This window comes from Pteropus alecto, unplaced genomic scaffold, assembly GCF_000325575.1.
Source record: "Pteropus alecto unplaced genomic scaffold, ASM32557v1 scaffold97, whole genome shotgun sequence".
Lineage (NCBI taxonomy): Eukaryota > Metazoa > Chordata > Mammalia > Chiroptera > Pteropodidae > Pteropus > Pteropus alecto.
Genome location: NW_006439713.1, coordinates 1,058,840 through 1,071,506, shown reverse-complemented (window position 1 = coordinate 1,071,506; position 12,667 = coordinate 1,058,840). Strand labels below are relative to the sequence as shown.

General features: G+C 56.8%; 1 protein-coding gene across 4 annotated transcripts in view; it reads right to left on the bottom strand.

The window, feature by feature from the left end:
- The window catches only part of C2CD2 (C2 calcium dependent domain containing 2), a 45,192-nt gene extending 34,066 nt beyond the window's left edge, over positions 1 to 11,126 (bottom strand). For 2 of the 4 annotated variants that reach the window (XM_025050214.1, XM_025050215.1), the window contains exons 1-2: positions 8,749 to 11,125; positions 3,971 to 4,069 (exon numbers count right to left, since the gene is read on the bottom strand). In XM_025050214.1, coding sequence (XP_024905982.1) covers positions 3,971 to 4,069; positions 8,749 to 8,763 — 114 coding nt within the window. In that variant the 5' untranslated portion in view covers positions 8,764 to 11,125. Of the gene's footprint in view, positions 1 to 3,970; positions 4,070 to 8,748 lie in introns of all 4 variants that reach the window. The other 2 variants (XM_015593108.2, XM_015593106.2) reach the window with 2 other exon arrangements.
- Between the last annotated feature and the right edge of the window lie 1,541 nt (positions 11,127 to 12,667).

Sequence of the window (12,667 nt, the reverse complement as noted above, 5' to 3'; positions counted from 1 at the left end):
GCGTTCAATCACGCATGGCAGGTGATTTAATCAATCGTGCCCACATGATGGCACCCCCATATAAACCCCTCAGAGAGCTTCTGAGCTGGTCACATGAAGAGGTGCTAGGAGCTGGTGTGCCCAGGGTGGGGGGATGGAAGCCCCTCCTGTCCCCACACCCGGCCCTGCACACCACCTCCATCCGCCTAGCTGCTCCTGAGTGCGTCCTGTACCGTCGACGGGAAGGAGTAAGTCACTGGGCTTCTGGGAGCTGTTCTAGCAAATTATAGAACCCGGGGACGGGTGGAAACCTCCGACTTCACAGCCCGTCGGTCAGAAGTATGGGGGCCCCCAACTTGAGACTGGCCTCAGGCTGAGCCCTGAACCTGTGGGGTCTGTGCTACCTCAAGGGACCCCATGTCCAAATCGACATGAACACTGGGCTGGTGTCCAGGAGGTGGAGAACTGGGAGTTGGGGGGAAGACCCACTGTGTGTGCTGGAGGAGACTCACTGTGTGCGTCAGAGGAGAGAGACCCGCTGTGTCAGAGCAGACCCACTGTGTGTGCCGGAGGAGACCTACTGTGTGTGCCAGAGGAGAGAGACCCACTGTGTCAGAGGAGACCCACTGCGTGCCGGAAGAGACCCACTGTGTGTGTTGGAGGAGACCCACTGTGCCGGAGGAGACCCACTGTGTGTGTCAGAGGAGAGAGACCCACTGTGTCGGAGGAGACCCACTGCGTGCTGGAAGAGACCCACTGTGTGTGTCAGAGGAGACCCACTGTGTTGGAGGAGACACACTGTGTGTGCCGGAGGAGACCCACTGTGCCACGAGCAAACCCAGCTCAGACGGCGGCCGACGGAGCCAAGGCCCAGGGTGCAGCTCCCGCTCCCATCACAGCCCCGCGAGGCCACTGCAGCTGCTCGAAGCCCTGCGAAACGCCAGCCTCTGCACAGGACGTGGGGTGCGCGGCCCGCTGACCAGCCGGATGTTTGTGAAGGCTATCACTTTGGCACACAGGGGTCTTCGGGGGCGTCCAGGAGAAAATCCTAGTGCAGGGCACCCAGGGCTGGCCGGCTTCTCTTTCCTGGGGGCCCGCAAGGAGACTCAGAGCAAACTCGAGTCAGGGAGATGCTCGGGAAGGCAGACCAGAGCCCCTTCTCATCGAGGTGCCTGAAGGCGTGACTGCGCACCCGATCGCCTTGGTCCGGGCGGGCCTGTCCCTATCATTAGCTCAAATGCCATCCACATGTCCCTTGTTGGGCTGAGTTAGAGAGATGAGAAATAAAACCTGACGCCAGGGAGGGAACTGAGACAAGGGGGGTGATGTCCCTGGGGTCACGTGCCTGTGTTTCTTTTCCAACCCGGGTCGTGGCCCGGGGTCTCTGTCCGCGGTCTCCATCCCCAGCATTACGCAGAGTGGAGAGAACACAGGACGACGCTGACCTACAATTCGATATAAGTTTGGGAGCCATGGCGGGGAGCGGTGAGGACCGAAAGGATGGGAGAAGCACGGTCAGCGTCCTGCCCGGCGTGGCCGTTTCAGAATGAGCTCCTGGGACACCGGTTCTCGCACGGATACTAAGGACCCTCCCACTGGGGACACACGACAGAGAAACTCTGATTAGCCAGGCTCGATCCCCTTGCAAAAGGGCACCCCGAAAAGTGCCATGGTCAGCCAAGGCGCACATCCAGGAGTGGAACAGGCCATGTACGGGGGCATGTCCCACCCCCAACTTCTCAAAAGCCATGCAGATCCCAGCACGGGGCCCCCAGTGGAGCATGTGCACAGGACGCGGGCTGCTGGGCATCACTGACACTCAGCTCCACCGGACCCACTTCCCCACACCACGCAGAGGGCTGGGGGCCCCTGTCCACCCAACTGGTCAGCCAGCTTGTCCAACAGGACAGCACTAGCCACAGCATGACGAGGCAATGACAACGTCTCATGTCCTCATTGAGCCAAGAAAACAGCAAAGTCAAGAACTGTGAAGAAACTTATAAAACGTGTGCCTGTGGCGGATAAAAAGCCTCCAGGAGCACACTGTGGACAGGGGTCAGCGGCCCCAACCAGGGGAGCAGAACGGGGGGCTCAGTGCAGCGAACGAGACGGCAGACTTTAGAAACTAAAGTTTATACACTTCCAAACTGCTTCCAGCTTTTTAACGAGCACACACGACCCTACAACTGTATTAAAACGCAGTTTCATCATCCGCCGTCTGAGGTCGCTTCTCTGGCAGTCCGCATCAGGACCTTCCAAAGCAGTCCACTGCTAGTTCCAGGCCCCGTCCCCTCCTCTCTACCTCCAGGCCAGCCCTGAGCCCTCTGCCGTCCCTTTAATGGGACAGTGTCGGAAAACAGCAAACCGCCACCACGAAGGGACGCAGTGCCTATCTGCGTGTGAAACAGGGAGCTCGCGGCACCGGGAGGCGCTCCCCGTGCAGGGTGGGGTCGGGCCTGCAGGGGTCTGCACCTCGGCACCCCCCGGTCTGTGGAACTCAGGCGCCGGACCATCTGCTCGCCTGGCCCTTCGGCTCTGTGGGCTGCACGGTCTCAGCATCCTGCCCGTTGCCATCGGTTTCCTCCCATAACCCCACTGTCTTCCAGAGACTCCCCCAGCCCTGTTCCAGGGTCATGTGGCCGTATGACTCCAGGACTGGCACGGGCATGGGGAGAGCGAGCCCTCCTGGGCTGCCAGGGCAGAGGGAGCCGGGACGACACTCTGCTGACTGCTTCCGGAGCACCTGGTCAGGCCGGGGCGTGCACGCCGGCACCCCGGCAGCTCCACGCCCGCCCCGGACGGGCCCGTGCTTGTGCCTGGGGGGCAGGGACACGGCACACACACGAGTCCACTGCAGCTCCGTCACGCTTGAGAAAAAGAGAGAACGACCTGATTATCCGTCAACAGAGGAGGCAGCGGGCAGCGCCGGTGCACCCAGGACCCAGGCTACAGCTAACAGACAGAGACGCCCGGTCAGCCTGGGTGCCCCTCAAAGCCTCCACGTCCTGTGAAGGGAAAGCCTGTTGTAAAATTGCACGGACACAGTGATGCGTGTTTCTGTTAAACGCTCAGGTGACCCCCTCGCTGAGACAGGGAGGCGGCACGCGAGGGGCGGGGGCTCGGGGCTGGACACTCAGGTGTCCCTCCCTCGCCGTCTGCTAAATGGCCTGCGCTTAACTTACGAATAAAACGTATAGAGAATCAAGGGCAAACTTCATATTTACGAGAAAGTTTTTTTTTAGGACATTTTCCTGGATACTTTCCATTAAAAAAAATCATTAAAATTATTCATGGTATTTGACCAGTCTAATAAATAATTTCGGGCTGTGAATTGCTAGCAACTGTAAAATGAACTCTACATAGTATCTAAACGGCTCAAATCTACACATAATGTTACAGAAGATACATATACACACAGACACCTATCATCGCATACATTTTATTGCGATATAGTTCACATGCCACATATGCCACTCATTTAAACTATAGAATGAAGTGTTTTTAAAATATACGTCACAGAGTTGTACAAACCATTGCTGCCATCACGGTTAGAACATTTTCATCACCCCAAAAGAAACTCTGCACCCAGAGCAGTTCCGGTCCAAGCCCGCTTAAAAACCGCGCCCACCGGCCCTGGCAACCGCCTGTCTTTCTGTCTCCGTCATTTTGCCTGTTCTGAACATGTCACACATGTCACACAGGGTCACGCGCGTTTGGCTTTGTGTCAGGCTTCTCTCAGTTACCACGTCTTCAAGGCTCATCCGCGCTGTAGTACGTGTCAGAGCCCCAACCCTTTCCAAGGCTGGATACTACTCCATTACATAGAGGGACCGCAATGTATTTATCTGTTTACCAGGTGATGGGCGAGGTTTTTTTTTTAATGTACGGAGTTGCATTTTCAATACTTCTAAGACAGAATAAGCTCCCCCACCAGCTCTGCATTGGCTCCCCGCGGTAAAGAAAGGCCAGCCACAGGCGACAGCCCGCTCACCTTCTCTTGGGCCGACCTGGCCACACTTGAGACTTGCCGCACCGCCAGCTCCAGGGGCTGCTGCAGAGGGTCCTCCTCGAAGGCCAGGAGCAGCGGGCCCTGGAACGGAGACACACAGTGAGGGGACGCGTGCGTGCGGTGATGCCCGCTTCTGAAAGGAAATGGAGTATTTGCTCTAACGCCCCTAAACCTAAGGGCTCTTTTCAGTTAAGTCTGTGCTTCTACGTGGCAGTGAGGGTCATATGTCAGCAAGTTCACGCACCTGTGAACCGGCTGAGGCTGGCTTACTCTCGGGGGCGGGGCTCGGTGTGGGGAAGACACGGGAAACGGACGAAGGCGGGGACAACACCGAAGGTGCCGCAGTGAAGGGGGAGGGCTGGCCTGACCGCCCCGCTCTCCAGGGGCTGCTCGTGCCAGCCAGTCTGCGCACGGGTCCGGCGTCTGGCCGAGCACGGCGGCTCTAAAGGCTGCGTCGCCCCTGCTTCTGTTTTCAGAGGAGGACCGCTCCCTGCTCCCTGGCTGCCGGCACTGTCCTTGAGGAGCCCCCTTCTCTTCGCCCACTGCCCGAGGAGTGGATGGCGGGAACCTCAGGGGCTGGCTGCCTCTCCTTGGGCCTTGAGATTCCTTGGCTGGAAATGAGCCAGCCTGGTGGCTGTGCCCAGGGAGAGGGTTCCGGGTCCTGAAGGCCAGCTTCGCAGACCTCGGGAGCTGCCAGCTCCTCCCTCGGCGGCTCCTGGTTCAACCTGTCCTCAGCTCTGCGCGCCCTCCCCCACCCCACGGTAAACTCAGCCTACAGTCAGTTTAGGTTCCTGCAGTTAAAAATCTCCACGTGAGATGTGCAATTAAATTAATATGACCCCGAGGCAACAAGACTGAGGCTTTGGAAAAGGACAGATCAGGGCTTGGAGAGCCACGCAGGTCCTGTGCTTTTTAAAACAAATTCCCTTGAGAGGCCAAACCCTTACGCAAACTAGTCACTGGAATGAAACTTCCTAAAGCCTTCCTGCCCTGCTGTAGAGAGCGCACCACAGTCAAGCCTGTTCCGATCAGACAGTTCAAGAAAAACTCCCCTCCACCCACCCACAGCTCCCGCAGCTTCTCAGACGTGGAGGGCCGGGTCCAAGCGCCCACCTGACTGGGCGGGGTCTCCTGGCTGCGCGTGAGCCGGAGGAATTCCCGACACCCCCAAACACACCTAGGAGGCACGGACGTTTCCATTTGCATGCTTCTAACCTCACCCTGTTTGAGCAACGCCTATCTCACCCCCAAAAAAATCAGCAAGGGAGAATTAAATCAAGAGTGATGAAATGGCACTTTCTGGGCTGTTCCGCCGACATCCTCCACGGCCGGCACTTGTTCTGACGTGACCAGCTGCTGGCCGGGGGCACACCAAGAGCTTGGTGCTGTCCTGGGTCCGTGTACCGGGCCGACTGGCTGAGGGAACAGCCCCCAGGATGGAGCCCAGTGCCAGGCAGGGAACCGAGCGATCCCAGGAGTGGTCCCAGCTGCTGGACTGCACGGCGAAACAATGCGCCTTCTGTCCCCGCTTACAGAGCCACCACGGCCGTGAGCGGCCTGGATGTCGCCTCCAGCCCTGGGCATCGGTAGGTGCTGTCTGTGCCCTTTTACCTATAGCACCTTCTGGATTAAAACCTTGGAAAGATTCTGCTGAGAAAGTTAAGACCGAGGGTGGTCTCCGCAGAAAATGAAGTGTTAAAATAAAACAGGGGTTCTCTTTCCAGATGCCTGACCCCCAAGTTCCAGGAAGCCCAGCATGTGCACAACGCCCAACCATGAACCTCTGCATCTCCTGCACCGCCCAGGCCCACAGGGCCCCCATCCTGGACGCGACCCCACTCACACTGAAGCCAGACGCACAGCCACGCAGGAAAGCAACAGGCAGGAATCGCCAGGAAAATACTGGAAAAGGAAAGCCAGGCGGGGGACTGGCCCTGGCGGCCATCAGCACGCGCTACACACCCGCCACCGTCCAAACCGTGGAACTGGCACGTGGACACGCAAACGGATCAGCGGCCGGAGCAGGAAGCCCCGCACAGACCCGGGCACACGTGCAGACGGAGCCTGGGACAAAGGTGGCATCCCAGGTCGCAGGGTTAGAGGAATTTTTCAATCAGGATGCAGCAGGAACCCCTTATGCAACGCAAACACGCACACATGAACCGGACTGCATCGAGGGGAGGGCACGCACGGGGCTCAGCTGGGGCGCTCTGGGAAACGACAAGGATGCAGCAGGAACCCCTTATGCAACGCAAACACACATGAACCGAGCTGCATCGAGGGGAGGGCACGCACGGGGCTAAGCTGGGGCGCTCTGGGAAACGACGCCTGACTGCACACAAACGCTGTCATCTGGGCAGTAAGCGTCTTTCTCACAGGGTCCGGGTTAGCAATTCAGAAACCATACCTCTGCTAGAACCGAGCAAGTCAGTAAACACGGTCTAGACAGCAAGCATCCAACGCCTCCCTCTTGGGGAGGGAAGCTAAAAATACGGGGAGCGGAAGATGCAATGAACCGTGCTGCTGACCCGGGTCAGTATAAAGCCAGGCTTTAAAGACACGGACAGGTAGAAAGACGCAAAATACGGATGCGCGCACACGAGGGTGTTAGTGTGCACGCGTCCATTTCCTAGCTCTGCCCACTAGTAGGGTCTAGAAACGAGGAGACTCCAGCAGCAATGAGCTTACGGACGCGGTTTCTAAACACTTCTCTCACAGAAGGCACCGGGACTGCCGGAGAAGCGGCCGAATCCAGGGCCGGAAGACAGAGAAGTACGAGATGAGCCTAGAACAAACATCTTGTGGCGGCACCAATAGGAAGGAAGTGCTGTCTGTCTGCCTGTCATCTGTCTATCAATCATCTGCCTATCATCCAGCCAGCTGACATCGTCTTAATGGAAGACCACAGAAGGCTACTTCTGGAAGAGCTCCTCACGGTCAAAACAAGAACAATTTAAGCATCGAAACGAATAGCGACCGTACTGGATCATAACCCACAGAATAAAATGCTCGTGAGTCCACACCGATGTAACCAACTAAATATATAGACGGAAACAAAACAAAAAAATCAGGGTTTTTTGTTTTGTTTTGTTTTAAGTAATTGCCGTGGACTCGTCACACAGATGGGTGCCAAAATCAGCGAGCAAAAATGCGAGGAGTAACAGGATTTGTAGAGCTTCAAAGTCTCTCCCCAAGATATGTGTTAACTCCAGAGGGAATGACAGAAGAGGAGAAATATGACAGAAGAGAAACCGGCAGGAACCACCTTCACCGAGGGATCGAGGCCACCGTCCCCAGCCGTAAGTCACACCGACATGGCCCCTGCGACACAGCACACAGAAAGGGCGCGTCGCTTCTGTGGTTCGTATGACCTCACTCCAGTCAAGGTCACGATAAACAAGGAAAGACTGGGAAACTGTTCCAGACTTCGGGAGACTAAGGAAAAGCAGGAGCCCAATGTCGTTTGGGACCTGCCCGGTGCCCCGGAACAGGAACAGCAAACCGGTGGCAAACCGTGGACTTCAGACGCGGACTTCAAGTTTCTTAAAGACGCTGCCTGTGTCAACATCGTACGCTGTTACAATGTCGATTTCTTACACTGTTACAATGTTACTGTAAATTATAGTAACCTTGTGCCCATGTTAATTTCTTGGTTCGGATCCTTGTGCTATGGCTACAAGGATGAATATATGACAACTCAGAATTACTTTGGCAACTTTTCTATAAATCTAAGAGCAGTAAAAAATATATATGTGTATATATATTTTTTTATGAAAGAGATTTTACAAGACAGCAGCCCGCCCTTCCTTATTGATTATATTTGCTAAATGCTTCACATAGGTCTCGTCTCCTCTGGAGTGGGTTCTGTTTTCCAGACCGAACCCAAAGTCACTCTCTTCCATAGATGGCGCAGAGAGGTCAGGAGTTGCCAGGGGCCTCACCACCCCAGAGCTTTCAGCCTAAGCAATGAACACGCGGCTCTTCCAGGCTCCAGGAGTCCCCTCCCACCTCAGCAGCCCACGAGGGCCAAGGAGAGTGGAAGTTAGCTTTGGCTGCGTTTTAGTTAACACGACACCCACTCTTCCTTCCCCCGAATTCCTGTCTCACGGGGAGACTGGGCGAGAGCGCAGAACCACCTGAACTGGCGCCTGTTCCCGGGTTTCATAGCCACAATTTGCGAAGTCATCAGTAAACCTCCTTTAATGTTGATTCTTTAGAAGTGAAAAACAAAGCACATTAAACAGCTCGTTTTGTCCAGGCTTGGCCAGCTTCCCAAGCGGGGAAGGCTTGTGTCCAGATGGGGTGATGAAAATGTCACTGTTTCTCGCCATCAGCGACAAGTTTCTAACAGCCCCTGCCATTGGCCCCCACCCCGGTGCCGGGCAGTGGGTGGGTGGACTGTGCCTGGACAGACAGGGCTCTGGCCCGGCTCACAATATGGGGAGCTGATGAGGCACAAGTGACCACAAGGTGCCAGCGTGATGTGGGGACAAGTGCAGGCTGCCGGGTGGGGGTAGGGCCGCATCCTGGCTGAATGGGAGTGTCTGGGACCTTTGTGCTGAGACCTGAAAGGTTTACAGAACTTAACTAAGGAGAAAGGTTAAATACGCATTCAAGACAAAAGAAATGACCCACGGGAAGGTCCCGCTCGGGAAAACCCTGAACGTTTGGGTAACAGGGGGACTGGTAGGGGTCACGGTAGAGGGTGCGGGGAGGGGCCCGTGCAGAGTCCTTCTCCAAGGTCATCTTCACATCCTTACCCACTGACTTCTCATGCTGCGGCCACTGTCGCTTCTGGTCAAGGAGTTTGGGCTTTTGTGAGCAGCACCCAAAGCTCCCTCCACACCAGGAAAACTGAAGTCCTGTGGCTCTGCTCTTTAAGTCATGGCTCATCGGATACGAGTTCGAGCTATTAGAAACATCTTCTAAGTTCACGCAGGATGTTTTTTTCCTCTCAAAAGCCACAAATTGTTCCACAGTCTTGGTCTTTTGCATTTAGAACATCCCTCTGGGAAAAAATCCCGGGGCTAAGGACTAAAGAAACCAACCTCCTACGGACGGCCCACGCGAGACAAGTCCAGAATGTGGCCCGGATGCATCGCCCTGGGGACGGAAGTGCTGTCCAGACCACGGGCAGGGGTCGCGGGCCACAGGCGCCTGGCTTCCCGAGCCAGCGAACTCCTGTGGAACCGGGGACCTGAGGCCTCCCAGGTGGCTGTCGCGGGCTGAGGACCACCTCTGGGGCACCTGACTGTCACCACGACCATTCTGCAATCGTCGGTGTGGGGCAGGGGGACTAAAGGGAAACCTCGGCTGTCACCTTTGGGTAACAGGGTGTTAGTTCCCAGTCTAGTGACTGAGGCGGTTACTTCTAGAACCCTCTGTTCTCCATGAGCTGTGATCGGATCAACTGGAATCAGGTTTTTGTGGCATCAGAGTGGAGAGGGGCTGTTGGCTGAAGGGGATTCTGACTGATGGTCGGCTTAGGGGCAGTGTGTATCCAGTGGCTCCTCACTAGTGGGAAGCTGGCTTGAGGAACCTGTGAGGTACACAGTACGCTCCCGGCACCCCCACCTAGTCTGAACTGGACAGGGTCAGGTAAGCTCTCTCGGTGGTTCGCCTGTGCTCCCCAAACGCCTGGCCAGCTGGCAGGGCAGCAAAGACTTCCTCTTGTGTCTCTGCAACTCAGCATCCTAATTTAAAAATAGTTGGAGTGAGGGTCAGAATCGCGGGGCCCCTCAACATGGGGGCCTGCACTGTCACAGCCATGCGTCGTCCAGGGTCGGTCAAAGCAGACTCCACGAGTTATCGCTCCATCCCGGGTCCCTGGAGAAATGAGCCCCATCACTGCGACGACACGGTAAACGATCGAACCCATCTATGCTCTCTTGCTGGACCTCAGTTAAAGGGAACATGGGGCCTCAGAGTCGAATTGGCGCCCACAGGGGAATGTGACTGCAGTGCACACAGACCGTGAGGTCGTGGCCAAGGTATGGGTCGGCCCCAGCACGTCTCTCCAGCTCATGGGCCTCAGTCTCCTCCCCAGAGAAGCGAGGCACTCAGCTAGAAAGAAGACTTCGCGGTTCCTTTCCATCTTAAAATCCAAAGCTGAGTGAGATTTAGAGAGGGAGGGGCCCCCGTCTCCACTGGACAGAGACGTCCGCCTTTCGCGAAAGATGCTGGATATGATTAAGTTACTTCTGGTGCATCCCCACCCCCCGTGTGACAGGCTGAGGAGTGGTCTCCTCCCGTGCCAGGACAGGGCCGGGCAGGAGGGGGCCACTAAGCTGTGGCACTCTGGGCCGAGAGAGCGGGCATGGAGGGTCAACCCTAATCCCGGATTAATGGGATCAAATTGGAGGGAGGGCAGAGACACGGCAGGGCTGGCTGCCAGGATCAGGACGCCCACGGGTGACAGTGGCCTGCTCACCCGTGCTGTCGTGAGTGCTGCAGCAGGACCGCCCAGGACAGAGGAGCGTGTGACGCGTTGGTGGCAGGAGCCGAGTTCCCCAGATCCTATCTGCCTGCAAAACCTTCCACTTGAATTCAAATCCAGCCGTGCTTCTGGGCCCTGGGAGAGCAGCGCCTGACGCCACAGTCAGACCCAGTCCCTGTCCACGCCGAACCGGCAGGGAAGGCTCCACTGTTTTGAACTTGAACTTGAACCTGAACTTGAACCCATGCACTGTGGCCCTGCCCAGACAGGTGTCTGGAAACACCGAGGTCCGAGGCTGCGGGCATGATCAACGCAGACCTGGAGCCGACAGGGCATACAAGCCAGATCCTTCCTTCCAGTCTCCCAAAAATAGAGCCCTCCCTGCCCCCGCAGAGCCCGGCGACTCCGTGAAAGGTTTTCTTCCAAAACCAGTGGCTCCCTTCAGTGTTCTCAGTTCACCTGACCAGCCAGATGTCCCAGAGAGGCCTTCCCTCCTTTCTCCCTCGACGCTCCAGGAAGCGCCGTGTCTAAGGCAATCCCGTTCTCTATGCCAATCCAGACGTGCCAGGAAAGGAGGCGGGTGCGCGAAGCAGGGCCCCCCAGCTCGTGGGGGGCAGGGTCAGGCCTCTGCACCCGGGACTCGGCCAGGAGGCCCAGAGTTAAAACCCAGAAGGATTGTCCAGGTCGTCGATGCAGTCCTCCCTTGAATTTTAGGGAGAGTGAGGACAAGGCTCAAGCCCGCTCACGCCGCCAACCAAAGTGGACTCAGCCGCAGGACCTGGCCTGTGACCCCAGGTCAATCGGGGGTCAGTGCCAGCAGCGTGGCGGGGAAACGAATCTGGGTTTGCCCCGGGAGTGAGGTCGCATGGCTTCAGATGGGGCATTTCCCCTGAGCAGAAGACACCCAGCTCTGGGCAGCAGGGGCACAGATTCTAGGCACCAAGACGGACGACAGTCAACAGGCCTTGAAGCCTCTTTTCATCCGAAATGATGAGATTCTAGGCACCAAGACGGACGACAGTCAACAGCCTCTTTTCATCCGAAAGGACGGTTATTTTCTCAATCGTTGAGTACACGGTCTTTCAAGCTGTTAAATTTACGCTCACTTATATGCAAAGCTTTCTTGTTTTTTTAAACCCATGGCCATGTGAGTCAGGCCACGTCGCGAAGACCAGGCAGAGGGTCCTCTCTGGAACATTCCGAAATCGATGGGTCCAGGTATGCAGCCTTCACTGTCCAAAGCCAACGGCCAACGGCCTCTCCATCGAGCTGCACAAGCAGCCACAGGACCGGGAGAGCAAGGAGCATCAGCACGAGCCGGGAGGCACCGCCCCAAACCCACCGGCCCGAATTCCTCCTTCAGAATGTCCGGAAATAGTAGACACCAGAAGATGTCTTAAAAGCAAAAGTAAGTCACCGCGTCATTAACCGCGGAAGAAACAAAACCACAGGGCTGAGGGAGGGTGGGGGGTGGCAGCAGCTAGCTCAGCAGCCCCTGGACTCCGGGGCAGCAGGCAGCGGGGTTCCCATCCCCGCTCCACAGCCCACAGGCTGTGTGACGCTGGGCAGGTTACTTAACCTCTCAAGGCCTCAGGTCCTCACCTGGACATTGCTGACCAGGTCTCAGTCCTGGGAGTTGTGAGGATCCAGAGATGATGCATGCACCGACAGCCCCCAATACAAAGTCCGGCAAGGGGCTGGCCCGCAAAAAAAAAAAAAAAAGTCACTGCTTTTACACACCAGGGAACGCAAACCTTTTGGAAATGCATTCTTGGTGAAGTTCTGCTCTGTAGATGGAAGCCTATTTGGGTCACGGTTATTCATATGTCAGGTGCAAAAGCAGAAAGTGCCCAACTGGGAACAGAACGACCTGGGACTCCAGGAAGGGCACGTGTGAGCGAGAAGGGGGCTGCGCACCCCGCTCCCGCCACCCCCGCCCCGCGCCAAGTCTCTCCAACAGCCGCGACCCAGCACTCCCGACCTGTGGCGAATAAGGTCTAATCATTTTGTCTTGACTCCCCATCAAGGATCGTCAGCGTCCGGGGTCCTTTGCCTAACTTTCGAGAACACCCCGCTGCGGGGAGGGCTCACCTGGGATCGGTCAAGGGCTGCCCGGGCTTCCAGGGACAACTCTGGCTTGACGGCCGGCAGCTGGCCACCAGCCGCCCCGACCCCGCAGCTCCGCCGGCGCCCTTACGGAAACTCACCCCTTTCCGCCTGGCCTCGCGGTTCAGGGCGGCCAC